Raw genomic sequence first — 16,002 nt, 5'->3', positions numbered from 1 at the left:
GACACCAATAGAGGGGTCCAAAATTCAGTGTACCCATCGCACTCCTGACCACTCCAAGATAAGTGTATGTATAAAATCACTCGCACTCCAATAGAAATTCAAGTCAAAAAGCGGTTTATTGACTCAATTGCTATCACATCATATAGCGACGTTTCAGAACAACAGCGGTTCCTTCTCACATTCTGTTTGCCTGAAGAAGGAACCGCTGTTGTTCCGAAACGTCGCTATATGATGTGATAGCAATCGAGTCAATAAACCGGTTTTTGACTTGAAATTCTATTGGAATGCAAGTGACTTTATACATACACCAAAATGGCTGACAGTCATTTTGGTGTCACCCTCTCTAAAAAGTCGGGCACTCGGTCATGGACCGAGAGCCCGACAGTGTCAGGAGAGAGGAGGGGACCCGGCCGCATACCTCATCCCGCCGGGTGAACGTCCCCTCCTCTCTATGCCGGCGTCCATCAGCAAGATGGCTGTCGGCAGGCGTCAATAAGATGGCCGCGCATGTGCGATGACGTCAGGGTGGGGTGTCACCCGGTCTCCGCTCCGGGTGACACCCGGGCCTCGGGACGCCCCTGTAATGTGCTATTATTATTTTGTTATATTTGACTGGGGTTCTGCTTTAAAATCTTTCCGCTGGTCTTTTTAATAGAAAACCTATTCTGGAATTTACAAACTCTAATCCCGGCATAATCCATAATGTCCAACTGAGAGCAGTCGGGGAATATTCTGCAAGTGGAGTCATTATTTCTATGTATTTGTGATAGAAGTGGTGACGTGTAAATGCTTTCCGTATTAAGAAGGCCGTTCTGTATTTATCTTCCTGGTGACTGACAGCGTTTCACATAGACATGTGAAGAAAATGATTTCTGAATCGGCTTCACTGTGAACGTGTTTAATTTCCTCGTGTTGGTCGAGCAGGCGCTGCGCAAATCTAGGAACAGTCAGCCGTGCGCACCTGGCTCCCCGCACCCTCCTCTTCTCCCCGTGTTTTCATAATGGGAAATAAAAATACCATATTGATGTCATTTTCACCGAGCGGGGTGAATTTTACTGCCCATAGTTAATCTCAGCCGGGGCTTGTGCTGACAATAGTAGCGGGGAGTGCAGTGCCAGGGAACAGAAGAGCACTTTGTTTCGCTCTGCCCGTGTTTTACGAGGTACAGGATGGCCGACTTATCTGGGAAAACATTGGCATCATGAATCGGGCTGTGTTTCACACGCCGAGGCGAGAAAAGCTCCTAATTGCTGGATGTTTTGCAGATTTCAAGAGACCTTTGACCAAGACGCAAAGCAGGAAGCAGTGTTTGATCACATCGCCAAGCCGGTGGCAGAGAGGTATGGTGAACGCACGGTTATATGTTCGTATTGTCTTGTCTAATGGCGGAAATTAGGGATGCACCGATACCGGTTTTTCGGTATCGAATATGAGTACCGATATTTTTTTTTCAATACTTGCCGAATACTGATGCTGGAAGTCCCATTAACGAAGCGGGGCAGCGTGTAATGACTCGCCCCCGGGCTTCCTGATTAGCTGGAAAGCCGTCTCCATGCTCCCTCGTTGCCAGGTGACAAGGAAGCATGGAGACGGCTTTCTGGCCAATCAGAAAGCCGGGGGGGGGGGGGGGGGGGGCGTTAATGACCGCTTCCCAAACAAATAGGAAGCTGGGCGGTGAGTTATTACATGGCGCCCAGCTTCCTGATTGGCCGGGAAGCCGACTGCATGCTACCTCATCAGCAGGTGACGAGGAAGCATGGAGCCAGGGGGCAGATTATGACTCGCTGCTCAGCTTCCTGTTTGGTCGGGAAGTTGGCTTCCTGATTTGCCAACTTCCCGACCAATCAGCAAGCTGAGCGGCGAGTCATTACATGCTGCCTGGCTTCCTGATTGGCTGGAAAGCCAGCTCCATTCTTCCTTGTCACTAAGTGACGAGAGAGCATGGAGCCGGCTTCCCGGCCAATCTAATGACTCGCCGCCCGGCTTTCTGATACCGGAAGTTCAGGTATCGTGATAGACAACGGGAGCATTCCGAGTACCCAAACACTCTGTATCGACACCGATACCGATACTAATATGGTGCATCCCTAGTGGAAATGTTTAATAAACTTCTATTTGTATATTAAAGCTGACCTCCGGCCTCCCCTTGAGTCTTGCTCTGTTGTACCGGCTCCTCTCCTGGACTGAGCCATTTCCTGGCTGGAGGACGTCAGCGTTATCTAGCTCTTTCCTCCTCAGCCGGACTTTCCCTGTTCTGCCCCTTTCATTCACTGGATTTCACTTTTGTTAATCATGGAGGCTCAGCATCAGATGTAAGCATTAACTAGGGGGGTCTGTATGCAAATGCAAGTCGTGCGCTGTACCTTTAAGAAGACACACAGTGCGCTCGTGTGCACTACACGGCAGCTCCACACGGCGGACATCACAGAGCGGCGAGGAACGGAGGAGACAGGTGCCGCTGGACACAGGGCTGCGGGTAACAGCGTGTCCGACTTCCGGCTGTCTGCGGGGACCCCCTTCCGTGGCACAAGGGTGGGCATTACAAGACTGACATCCACCCATCAAGGAATTTTCATATTTGCATAACTCCTCCCAAGAGCCAGCCTACTGCTTGCATCAGAGAGGTGTATTGCGACAGGATGTGTTCAAGAACCTATGTACAGCCCCCTCTTATTTACATAGGAGGGATTTACAGTCCATAGAAGCTAAATACCAAATAGAGAGAAGGCTCAGGAAGAACATCATATAAACATTTGGAGGGGATGATTGCCAGAAGAAATTCAGTGCTGAAACTTCACATCTCATTGATATCCACCTTGGCTGTTGCCTTCACCCTCTAGCTAAAATGAAATAGTAATCGCTTTGTGTTTTTCCTTTCATAAACTTCCAAAGTAAAGGTGCTGTGTAGATTTGTCTAGGATAGAAAATGGCTTTTTGAGTTTGGGGAATGTGACAGGTTCTCGTTCGTGACGTTAAATTTATTGTCTCCCTCCAGAATACCATTTAATGGCCGGCCTGGAATTTATTCCAGAAAAAAATATGTTTTCATGTTTTCTTTCATGTGGTTAGGCGCTTTTATAATCCATCCCGGATTTCTGTCCGCTGTTGCGCAATCATTGAAGCTGCAAGGCCACTGTTCTTCTCAATGTTGTTTTCTGTTCTCTGGGACTCAACTCGGAGATCTGGAATAAAAACTTACTTAAAAGGCCAAAATCAAACTATGTGTGAGATGAATGTACGCCTGAAAATGAATTGGAGTCTATTAAAGAGCTATTAATGTGATCCTGTCACAAATGTAAATATTACAGAATGGGATAATGGGAGTGATAAACCTAATTAAAGAGGCACTGTCACCTTGCACATTCAGGGTCTTTGTAAATGCCCCTGCAGAACCCCCCAATGCACCTTGCCAGCACTCCCTCGCCAGTCCTGCCTTTATTGGCAGGACTAAAATCCCTAGTGTCAACTGGTGAGGGGATGTCACTCCTTGAGTCATGTGATAGGGATCCCATCACAGGGGTGGAGGTCACATGTTCCCCACTAACCGGAAGCACTGGTTGATTTCTCCAGCTTTGTTGGAGACAGGGGCGGCCAGGGAGCTCTGGAGAGGTGAGTACCAGTGCATGGGTAGTTGGAGGGGCCCTGTCACGTAACTTGAGGTGGAACTGAATGGAGGAGAGTGTGCCCCTTGCATCCCTTGTCCAACTCTCCTGGATGCGGGGACAGGGAGAAAAGGGCACAGGGAAGCGCTGGTGCCTAGGCTGTAGCCGAACAGAAGAGGAAGACGGAAGCCAAGTCTGGGGCACGAACCAGGTTCAAGCCAATCGGAAGACGAGGTACCAATTCGAGAGCCGGGAGCGATGTCAGGAACAAGCAAAGGTTAGGAGCTGAAGATCAAGCAGGTACAAGCAGCAGGCAGAAGAGGGGTCAAGGCAAGCCGGGTCGGGAACTGAAGACAACTGGAATAACAATAAGCACACAATCACAGGAACAGATGAAGATCAATCAGCAAAGGGAAAATGCAGCTTGTCTATTTATACACTGAGTGGCCAGATTATAATGACCACCCCATCAGTACTTCGTTGGGCCGCCTCGTGACTCCACGAGATGATGAAAGGTGATGCGAGGAATCTGACATGGCGCTGTTGCCCTTCTGTTGTCTTGTACCAGTCTTGCCACTCTCCGTTCTGCCCTAACATTGACTAGTCGCTGACGGCCGCAATTCGCACGTTTAGACCCAGATTTTCGGCTGACAGTCCGGTCTTTAAACACTTTAACAATGAGCCCCTCTTGAACATTTAACGAATTCTGCTGTTTTGCTGATACTCGCTCCATGGCTCTCGCCAACAATCATCCCACGTTCAAAGGCTGTTAAATCGCGTTGTTTCCCCCGTATCTTCAGAAACAAATCACTTCTACTGTCGTGGTAAACAACCTGATTCCCTATTTATAATGGTCTGGCCCTCTAGCAACTTCAGCGCCAAATTATAGCTAATTTGCCTACAAACGTCAGGTGGTCATAATAAACTGGCCACTCAGTGTATATGGTTCCTTAAATGTCACTTCCGGTGCGACTCTTTGCAGAAAGCGCGCGCATCCTCTGATGCGCTTGCGGGCGCACACGCCTATGAACCAGCGCACGTTTGCCCTTGACCCTAAGAGTGGGCTTCTGAGCATGCGCAGAGGTGCGGACGGAACCTTAATTGGACTGGGCATGCATAGGGCTTTTCTTACAGGCCCTCTACCTAGGCACTGCCACTTTTCTTGCATAGACAAGGAACTAGTAAGCAGCTTTTCCTTCCCCCTGTGTGTGCATTGAGAGTCTAAAGGGTAAAATCTGTAGATATTGATTCTTCTCCCTTTCAGGCCCACCTTCACATCCTATAATCTAATTGAGATGCCTCCAAATAGGTTTCTGTCTACGTTGAATAGTGAGATGCAGGTGGTGTGGCTGAGCTCCATTTGAAGCAAAGTTGAAATTAAAAACATAATGCATTCCACATTGTTGAAAGAGCAGTGTAGCACAATCCAACCAGCAGTAGTTGTACTGTGTTAGCTATGGGTAGGAGTAGAAGAAAAGTAAAAACGTAGGTGATACCTGTCCTGTGGCTAACTGAATATATTTTGTGGTGCAAGCTGTCGGCAACACTTGGCCATCTTCTTCTGGCAAAGACAAAGTGTTTCTGAACAAGTGAATACCCACTTAGGGACTGGCACCTAACCTCTCTACCTCTCGGTTGACTCCTCAGCTGCCATACACATAAGCGCAGCTGGAGTCCTAAATGAGGTGGAACATCGGAAGACTTATTTCCAAAAGGTACATTTTGCTTTAATTAAAGTCTCCCGATGTTCCACCTCATTTAAGGACTCCAACTGTGCGTAAGTGTTTATGAAAGCTTGCACTTAGCTTCAGGCTTTCTCGGGCACATGGAATGAGTTCCGTATCGTTATAAAGGTGGTTTCAGGCATCTTGCACAACCTGGGCTTAAGGTAGTTAACATTATGTTATATTAAGTTCTATTTTGTTACTTTTTGTGACAAATTCCCAATGAACAGGAACTTTAGTGTACTTGTACATTTGTACACGCCATATTTGACTCATGACTATATTATATATACAGCTTCGCAGATGCTCCTTAGCGCAGGGGGGGGGCATTCTGGTGGCTTTCTGATTGCCTGTGAAGCCGGCTCCATGCTGGCGGAAGCACAGGTATCGGTACTCAGTATCGGCGAGTACTGAAAGGAAAATATCGGTACTCGTACTCAATACCAGAAAAACGCTATCGGTGCATCCCTATTGTGGACTATTACTACTACTCCATGGTGAATAGGCTTGGGGCCTGTGTTTGAGGGGCTTTGGCCGATCGGCAAATGTAACTTGCTTTCAGTTGCATTCTGCTTGCATTTAGGATCAACTTGATGCGTTTCTGAGATCAGAGTTCAATGACGGCATGTATAGAACCTGCAGTTCACCTCCTTCTGACTTGCATTGGACCTCATTCTAAGTGCAATAAAGTGAATGGTGTTTAAGATGACTTTAAAGTGACATTAAAGGATACAAAATGTTTCCCTCCCCCCAATGTTAATGTCAGCACTTACCTTAAATGATGTTTCTTAATCCGATCTTCCTCATCTTTCCTGTCGTTTTCAGCCTTCTCTCCAGCACTGCTGCGGGTCTCCGATCCAGCGCTGACTCCTCTGAGCTTGCTGGCACTTCCTGTCCCACGGTGTCTGCATGTGGGTGCCCACGTCCATAGACTTACCTTGTGTCTCTCCTCGTCTCCCGGCCGAAAATCTGAACTGCGCATGCGCCCGCCCCAAGATGGTTTGTGGCTGCCCGAGATTTTTTAGATTTTCGGACGAGAGCGCGCGTGGGGAAGACAGAGGTAAGTTTAAACCTCTTTTAAAAAGTTTTTGCATACAGTATATCAACTTTAATTTCACCTTCGTTTGGCCAAAACAAAAACACATAAATAACACGCAACAAAAATGTGGTAAAAATGCCTACAAAGTGCAAGTGTGAGCAGAGACTAGGTACGAGAGGCGAGCCATGCAATGCTACAAAAGAGAAAGCGGGATAGAAGCAATGTCATACAGTTTACTTAAAGGAGAACTATAAGGCGAGTGCTTTTCACTCACCTCATAGTTCTAGCCGACCTGTGACAATGAGACTGTCACAGGTCGGCTCAGTAGATCGGGAAGTGAGCGGACACATACCGGCGTTCGCTCACTTCTCAATCCTGTCACGGCTCTCTGCCATGACAGGGGAGAGGATGGATTCTCCTCTCCCCGCTCTGATCCGCCAGCGCTGACTGGCGGAACGGATGGGGGAGGGGGTGGGTACAGCTGGCTCTGCCTCTAGATAGGCAGAGCCAGCTGTCATTCACGTAGCTGGGCGGATCTCGACATCGATGCCGGGATCCGCTCCGGCTGCGGCGTCTCAGTATGCCGCGAGTTGTAGCTCCCTATATACTGAGCTTAGGGTGACGGGAGGATGCTAGTTTGTGTCCTCCCGTTACCCTAAGGAGAACTATGGGGAAAAGCACTAACCCCATAGTTCTCCTTTAAATCCAGAGGAAAAGAATGTTGCCCTCCGCTAACTCCCAAGTTGAAGCATAGCAGCTCACAGTAAATGATGTATACACACGCATCCAAACATGAATCTTGTGAAATCTTGTCACATGTGACATAAGCGCCGCAACATTTCACAAGAAACAGTTTACACAGCACAGAGAAAAGTAGCTGGCAGTAAAATACGACTGTTTAAACAGCTGATGACAAAATCCCAGATGACAATGAATGTTTTACACGCAAAAAGGGTGGAGAGGGATCTGTCCAAGAGAAGTAAAAGATGAAAAGTCATATTGGCATTAGTGCCGGTGCCGAGATTATTCCTGAGAGTTTTCTATAACAAATACATTTCCTTTTTTTCTTAAAGTTATAGGTACTTGGCTTTAGGCTTTATTGCATCTCACAATTGATGTTGCTTCCGTGTTGTTTGCAACTTGTTATAAATGTTAGTGTTCCTTTATGCATTGTGCACACAGCTGTAGCATTGCACCCGGGCTGAGCACACTCCAGCTGCTGGATAAAGACTGCAGAGCTCGGGGTAGAGATCACGAGTACAGAATGTCCCTGGACAGCTTGGCCCTTCTGATCTCTTCCTGGAACTCTTCCGTCCTAAGGGTGAGGGTATCACAACTCAACTTTTCCCAATTACCGTTTCAGAACTTTGCTCAACCCAACTTCTGCTATCATTATGAGGGGTCTTAAAGGGAGTGTGTGTGACTGTATATGGATATATATATATCTATATATCTATAGATATATAGATATATAGATATATATTAGGGATGCACCAATACCATTTTTTCAAGACCGAGTACTGATACTTTTCCTCAAGTACTCACCGATACTCCCTAGGACTCTGCGGTCCCACCATGTCTGTGTGCCGGTTCACCATGGCTGTGCAATCTCACCAGGTCTGCTTGCGGTCTCAGCAGGGCGTTGTGTGGGTCACACCAGGGCTGTTCGGTCTCACCAGGGCGTTGTTTTTTAACCAAAACCGTATTTAGCAGTGCTAATAAGTGCTTCTCATTGGTCAGTGCCGTCAGGTGACCGCGTTGACGAGTGCTTGCAATTTGCGAGCGTAATTCAGAATGCACGGAACAGGTACAGATAGTACACCCGTACTGGTGGACGGGATGGACCGGTCGACGAAAGGTAAGTATAGTGGGAGGGAGATTTGTGCAGGTAATTCCATTTTCCCAAATTACTTGGGAAAGTGAATATGCCCTTTAGGGTTGGTGCAGACTTGGGGATTCCCAGGACGTGCGATCGTGTGCGGTTGCATCCGCATGTATGGGGTTATATCTGGGTGGCAATCGCTGAAAAAAAGGTAGATGTACCTATTTTCACGACATGCATCGCGCAGTGTTTTTAACCGTGATCGTGTGGGATCGCCCGGGTGGTATTGCAGCAGGAAAAGCGCAATGTGCCTGGCACGACTGTGGTGCCATTAGAAAATAAGGGCACTGACAGTAGGATCGGAGGTGGTGTGCGATTCCGTGACAACCCAGCCATCCGCTCGGTTTCGTGCACGATGACCGGGCAGTCACGGATCGCACACCACCGCCGATCGCGCTGGCAGTGCCATTATTTTCTAATGCGTATTTATTCACATGCAGATGGGGCACCGGGGCTGGTTTTCATTTTTTCAATTTTTATTTACTTTGTAAACATTTTTCATTTGTTTTATTATTTTTACTTTATCGCTTTTTTATTTTTTACATTTTTGTTTAGTTACATTTTTAACTATTATTTATTACTTTTTTTTTTGTACTATTTTTTTTTAAACTTAACTGTAGTGCTATCACACAGTGATAGCTTTTGGAGGTGACAGGTTCTCTTTATTGACCCTGTCACCTCCAACATAGAAGTTCTAGCACAGCACTGTGCTAGAACTCCTGTGACAGGAACGAGCAGCGGCCGCCAGAGGCTGAGGGAGGTGACAGAGCCTGTCATTGCTACATCACTACTCCACGCCCCCCTGCTCCGGCCCCGCCCCCCGCTCTCAGCGCTCCGGCCCCCGCTCTCTGCGCTCCACGCCCTTCGCTTGCAGCGCCGCTCTCGCCGCTCATTTAAAAAACGTAAAACCAGCTTTGCTACTTGTCCATAGCAGGGCTAAAACAGTGAAAAAAACACTTGCCCGGTGCCCGGAACTACATGTCCCGGGCGTCGGGCAATACGAATTCCACACCCCTGATATATATATATAGTATATACAGCGATCAGCCTTAACGATATGAGTACTGACAGGTGAAGTAAATAGCATTGATTATCTAGTTACAATGGCACCTGGAAGTGGGGGGGATATATTACAATGGCACCTGGAAGTGGGGGGGGGGATATATTAGGCAGCAAATGAACATTTTGTCCCTGATGTCGATGTGTTGGAAGCAGAAAAATGGGTATGCGTAATGGACAAGTGTAAGGAATTGAGCGACTTTGCCGAGGGTCAAATTGTGATGTCTATATGACTGGGTCAGAGCAACTCCAAAGCCGCAGCTCTTGTGGGATGTTCCCGGTCTGCAGTGGTCAGGACCGACCAAAAGTGGTCCAAGGAAGGAAAACCAGTGAACTGATGACCAAGGTCATGGACGGCCAAGGCTCATTGATGCACGTGGGGAGTGAAGGCTGGCCTGTGTAGACCAATCCAATAGAAGTGAATGAAGTGGCATCCGCATTCATCAATTTATAACGAGCTTTTAAAGTAAAGTGCACATGGAAGGGCTTTACACAGTACAAACACAAACATTTCCCAGCTCACTTACCAGCTAACCTCAAATTGCTGAAAAAGCTCAAATTGCTGAAAAAGTTAATGCTGGTTCTGGTAAAAAGGTGCCTGAACACACAGTGCATTGCAGCTTGTTGGGTATGGGCTGCGTGGCCACAGACTGATCATGGTTACCTTGTTAGCCCATGTTCACTGCCAAAAGTGCCTACATTGGGCACGTAAGCATCAAAAGTGGACCACAGAGCAATGGAAGAAGGTGGCCTGGTTTGATGACTCACATTTTCTTTTACAATATTCTGTTGGGAAACATTGGGTCCTTTTATTCATGTGGATCACCTACGTAAACATTTTTGTTGACCGAGTACACCTCTTCATGGAAATGGCACTCCTTAAAGGAGAACTATGAGGTGAGTGCTCTTCACTCACCTCACAGTTCTAGCCGACCTGTGACAATGACACTGTCACAGGTCGGCTCAGTAGATGGGGAAGTGAACGAACACATACTTGGCCTCCAAATTCTCCAGATCTCAATCCAATCCATCATCTGTGGGATGTGCTGGAAAAACAAGTCCGATCCATGGCGGCCGATCACCTCACAACTTACTGGACTTAAAGGATCTGCTACTGACAGCTTGGTGCCAGACACCACAGCATACCATCAGAAGTCTAGCGGAGTCTATGCCTTAACGGGTCATGGTGGTTTTGGTGGCAAAAGGGGGAACTACTCAATGTTAGGTGTGTGATCATAATGTTATGGCGGATCAGTGTATATATATTCTTTGAAGCTGGACTCTGAAGCCTGGTTATAGCAGGCTTCAACCACTACAGGCAACCTGCAGAAAACTACAGGAGGGGGTGTAGACAAGACCAGCCATTCCTTGACAAGGAGAGAGGGCAGCAGAGTCTGGTTTTATTACAGGAAGCTCCAAGATTCACATTGGATTACTGCACAAATCTGGAAGAAATACACATATCTCACAAAGATTCGAGGAGGAGTACACGTGACTCTTGTATAAGGACAATATTTGCTTACCCCGGAGTTCAGCTTTCCCCACAATCACAACAACAACAACAACAACAACAAGCGTTTTGCTGCATGTTTCTCTAAGCACTTAGACTTCAACGAGACCATCTGAAAAATGTAGGCAACCCATGTTTTTTATGCAATTTTCAACCTAACAACCATCTCCACCTCCTAGTAATTAGCTTTCCATTGCCTAAAATGAAAGCGCTCAAGTCTGAAAATGCCTAAGAAACAAATGAGATAAAGGAGCAAAAAAAAAAGCTTAAAATCACCTGAAAACACTTCTAGCCAACTATGCATGGGGGCTTGTGGACCTTTTCAATGAATTTTAAAATCGTCATGAATACTTTTCTAACAGTAACAGCATCATTTTTCAGAGAAGCTCTATCTTTTTTTATTAAGCGCCAGTCGGTGCCTTTGCCTAGTATGAGATGATGTCACCAGTCTGCAAAGAGCAGTAAAGAGCTGGTTTTGGAGCAGCGGTGGTCAGCCGGAACAAGTCCAGCCATTCCCCCCTGACCTCTCTTATTAACAAGGTGTTTTCCCCACAGAACTGCCTCTGGCTGGATGGTTTTTGTTTTTCATATCATTCTGCTGCAACCACCACATCTGGAACCAAGTCATTCCATGGTCAAAGATCACACACCTTCTGTATTCTGTTGTTTGGTTTAATGATGATTAAACCTCTCAACTGTGTCTGCATGCCTTCTATAATAAGTGGCAGCCACATGATTCACAATTTGGCTATTCGTGATAACAAACTGGTGCAACCAATAAAGTATGTGCTAAATGTATATACAAGAGAGTGGCCACCTTTATAACAAAAAAACAAAAAAAATAGGATCAGAGCAATTAACATTTTCCTTTTAGAATATGTTCATGGCATGAAGCCATGTGATTTTGTAGAACATTTTCATCTCATGTGGCTTTGTAGAACATATTCATACCATGGTGCCATGTGGCTTTGTAGAACATATTCATACCATGGTGCCATGTGGCTTTGTAGAACATATTCATACCATGGTGCCACGTGGCTTTGTAGAACATTTTCATCTCATGTGGCTTTGTAGAACATTCATAACATGGTGCCATGTGGTTTTGTAGAACATATACCATGGTGCCATGTGGTTTTGTAGAACATATACCATGGTGCCATGTGGCTTTGTAGAACATATTCATACCATGGTGCCATGTGGCTTTGTAGAACATATTCATACCATGGTGCCATGTGGTTTTGTAGAACATATTCATACCATGGTGCCATTTGGCTTTGTAGAACATATTCATACCATGCTGCCATGTGGCTTTGTAGAACATTTTCATACCATGCTGCCATGTGGCTTTGTAGAACATTTTCATACCATGCTGCCATGTGGCTTTGTAGAACATTTTCATACCATGCTGCCATGTGGCTTTGTAGAACATTTTCATGCCATGGTGACGTGGGATTTTGTAGAACATAGTCATACCATGGTGCCATGTGGTTTTGTAGATTTTCATACCATGGAGCCATGTGGTTTTGCAGAACATATTCATACCATAGTGCCATGTGGTTTTGTAGAACATATTCACACCATGGTGCCATGCCATTTTGCGGAACGTATTCATACCATGGTGCTGCGTGGTTTTGTAGAACATATTCATACCATGGTGCCATGTGGTTCTCTTTTTAAAGGGTTAAGTATCCACTTACATCATAGCGCTCTTCACAATGAAGTGTTTGGTGGTGACACAGATTTTGCAGAGGCCGGGAAGTGATTCACTGTATCCACTAACTTTCTATATAAATAACGGAGGAGAATTTCCATCCCAGCCTGTTTATACGGATTTCTTACTCCCTCGTCCGAATGACAGACAGGAAACAGGAGGTTTTCTTAGCTCTACCATTATTAGAAATATGTTCTGAATCTGTCACGCTTTATTTGAAAACAATTGGCCGGTACGCGATTGCTTTGGTGCGGTGCCCTTTTCCATCAGCGCCGCCGCAAAGCTGTCAGTGGCCATATTGTTGTATTATTGCTGAAAATTCAGCTTTATGTCACATTCTTGGAGCTGGTGATGACCAAGCTGCTGCTGATGATCTGTATCACATAGCTATAGAGGATGCACTTCGTTTGATCTCATGCAGAGAGTCAATTTACTTCATTCCAATCCATAGTACCCTTTGGGGCCTATTTACAACTCTTTTCGTGACTGAAGGCCATCAAAGCTTAAATTCCCGCACCATATTTACCCAAGTCAGTGGACCTGACAATAACTCTACTCATGATTTATTAAAAGTTGAGCAATGTACAAACATGTTTTAAAAATGCTTCTTACACTTAGTGGCATTCACTGCAGGTGAATCTTCCAGGTTCATGTTATTAAAATGACAGTGATTGATTCACCACCAGTAAATGTTTGGTGTAAGTCACATTGTCTGCTCTATGAACATGCCCCTAGTGTATCAATAAGAGAAATGGAACAATATAAACTAAACATGTTCAAACCCCTCCACACTGTATCTTACAACTGCCCCCCCACCTTTGCTGGTCCCTACTGCACCTCACCCAGTCGCCGCTGTGATGCCCCCACCAGCCAGCATAGTGATCCATACACAAGAATTGACAGCCCCAGGGGCTGAAATAATCATAATGATCGCACATGGTAAACGCTCATTCATACATGTTCACAGGACCGTGCCAACTGATGAGAAACTCTTCAGAGTCAGGGACCAGGTCCCACAAGTAAGAAGGCTTCCTAATGGTCAGCGAGGTCATATGCAGACAGCTGTTGGCTTTTTATGTTTTAAACTAGTTCAAATCTAAAAGGTCAAATGATAAAAGTGGGCGAAATAAATGCTTTTTGCATCACAGTCCTTTCCCAGGACTTGATATTGTGTACAGCCTTGTTCCACGGAGTACTTTCCTCACATGTTCCTCTTGGATCCTTTGAGGGACATCTGGTCTTCATTAATCTGAATACTAGTTGCCCTTTCTTTGCCTATTATTTATTTGTTTTGGTTCTCGATTGTATGCATGCTGTCCACGCTAAGAGAATGCTCTAATAATAACCTGTTGCTCGGTATGTAGGACGTCACGATTCAACCGACCCGGCATATTACATCTTCATCCTGTCGGTTTTACCAACCCGGAGACATTGCTCTGGACTTTTGTAATGGAAAGAGATGGCCGCGTGACCATGAAATTATTCTATTTTAATAACGGAAGCGGTGTTAAAATCTTATTAGACCTCTAAGGGCTGTGGAATCTTTTCTGCTTGTTTGTGATGTAAATGATGTGCCTGAGGCCTGAAATAGCATAATAACAACAAATATTTGCAGTACTTGGATACCGATACAAAAATCTTGGATTCCAACAGAAATGTCAAGCTTTGCAAAGTGCGCCAGTGGAAGAAATTACGAGATAGATAACATTCTTTCAAGAACAGCTCTCTCCAGAACTCAAGGGGCTTCTGGATAATTTCCATTACCATGCCAGACAGGCAAAGTGACTGGATGACATGGAAGGCTAGATGGGGTCAGAGGACCGGAACTGTGATCCCTGTGACCGGTCGCTGTCGGACTAAACAGTAGTAGCTTTGAACGTAATCATTGCTCTTATGAACACTGTCACCGCATATCTCCAAAGTTTTTTTGTTTTAAGGATGTCTCCTCCTGTATTAAAAAATAAATGTGGCCAAGCACTATTCAACCTCTTCACAATCCAGCATTGTCCACGGCTTTCTCCCTGCTCTGTGATGGCCTGCATCATTCAACCCACTTTATGTAAGCCCAGGCTGTCATGAAAACATCTTCTGTGGTGCATCATCACACACCCTTGGTTTACCGTACTTATCAGGTTGGTGATGGTAGAAGCCCAGACGCGGGGGACTTGCCAGTACGATTGGTACCTCTACTCAAGTAGACTAGGATAACGCACAATCTCCTGCGTAGTTGTAGCCACTACAGGGGCAGTCCAAGAGCACGGTAGCAAAATCACAATCCGGAATCATAGTCGTTGAACGTAGCAGAGGTCGGGGCAGGCAGCAAAGTATCAGGGTCAGAGAACAGGCCAGGGGTCGATAATAGGAATCAGAACCAAGTATAACGTCAGCCACTCTAAGAACAAGCTTAACAATAACCAGGCACAGAATGACTCACCTTTTCTGCTTGAATACCTGTTGGCAATGATATGATGTCATTTCCAGGGGCGGACCACTTCCTTTAAGTGCACTGTCCCTTTAAGAGGCAGTCTAGTGCTCGTGCGTGCCCCTTCCTGTACAGCTCTGGATGATGGAACAAGAGGACACTACACACAGCAGCCGATGGGCTCGGCGCTGCACAAGGAGAGCACCCGACCGCGTGAGACCCTGCGGGAGGTAACAGGTAAGGACTGTCCAGTGGTATAGAAGACAAAGGAAGTACACATGATGTACATACCTACCAACCTTCTACCAACCTTGAAGCTTTGAAAATTCTAGCAGGGGGAATGGAATGTTCTACAATGGCTGATGGTTTGTACACCTAGGAACTTGAGCATAAAGATCCACCAACGCAGTCTTTAGGAAATACAACAAAATATGAGAGAGTGGAATTCCGGTTCCCACAAAGGAGAGTTTCCCTCCCTTCATGCATGGTCATGGGTCAGGAAGTGAGTGGATTTTTTTTAGGGGGAAAGGTGGAAACCCTTGTTAAGTTTTATTGCTGTTTTCATGTCTGTTTGTGGAACTTTGAAGTGAGAGAAAAATCTCCTCAGCATAGACATACACACGGCATTGCGGTGAACTTCAATGACAAAGGCAGACAGATTGATCTTGATCAGACATGTTCATTGTTAGCAGAGGTGAAGAGGTGTATAACTAATTATAGCCCATTCTTTCCATCAGAACACTTGTATAATTTTGAACTATGGTATCACGTACCTACTAGAGGACCGAATGAGCTGAGGAGGCCCCCCTTGCGGCTCTTGTCTCACACCCCTGGGAGTGAGCAGACAGAGAGTAGCACGGGTGCCAAGGTGTTCAGACACCATGCTGGGTAACAGCCCAGCAACAGGTTCACCAGGATGATGAGCAAGACTGGTATCCAGCTAGGAGGTCAGCGTGGGCTGAAGTAGGAACTGTAGCTAAGTCAAAAAAGCCAGGTGGTCAAACCAGTCAGGCAGCATGGTACCAAGGGAGAAGACAGAAGCGAATCCAGGA

General features: G+C 46.0%; 1 protein-coding gene across 1 annotated transcript in view; it reads left to right on the top strand.

Moving 5' to 3' along the window:
- The window catches only part of LOC108796016 (kinesin-like protein KIF6), a 109,928-nt gene that overhangs the window by 4,026 nt on the left and 89,900 nt on the right, over positions 1 to 16,002 (top strand). Inside the window, exon 3 of the mRNA XM_018567382.1 lies at positions 1,267 to 1,341. Within this exon, the coding sequence (XP_018422884.1) occupies positions 1,267 to 1,341 (75 nt within the window). The remainder of the gene's footprint in view (positions 1 to 1,266; positions 1,342 to 16,002) is intronic.

This window comes from Nanorana parkeri, unplaced genomic scaffold (assembly GCF_000935625.1).
Source record: "Nanorana parkeri isolate BGI_ZX_2015 unplaced genomic scaffold, ASM93562v1 scaffold1040, whole genome shotgun sequence".
Lineage (NCBI taxonomy): Eukaryota > Metazoa > Chordata > Amphibia > Anura > Dicroglossidae > Nanorana > Nanorana parkeri.
Note: the sequence above shows the minus strand (reverse complement) of the source record. Positions and strands in the feature narration are given on the sequence as shown.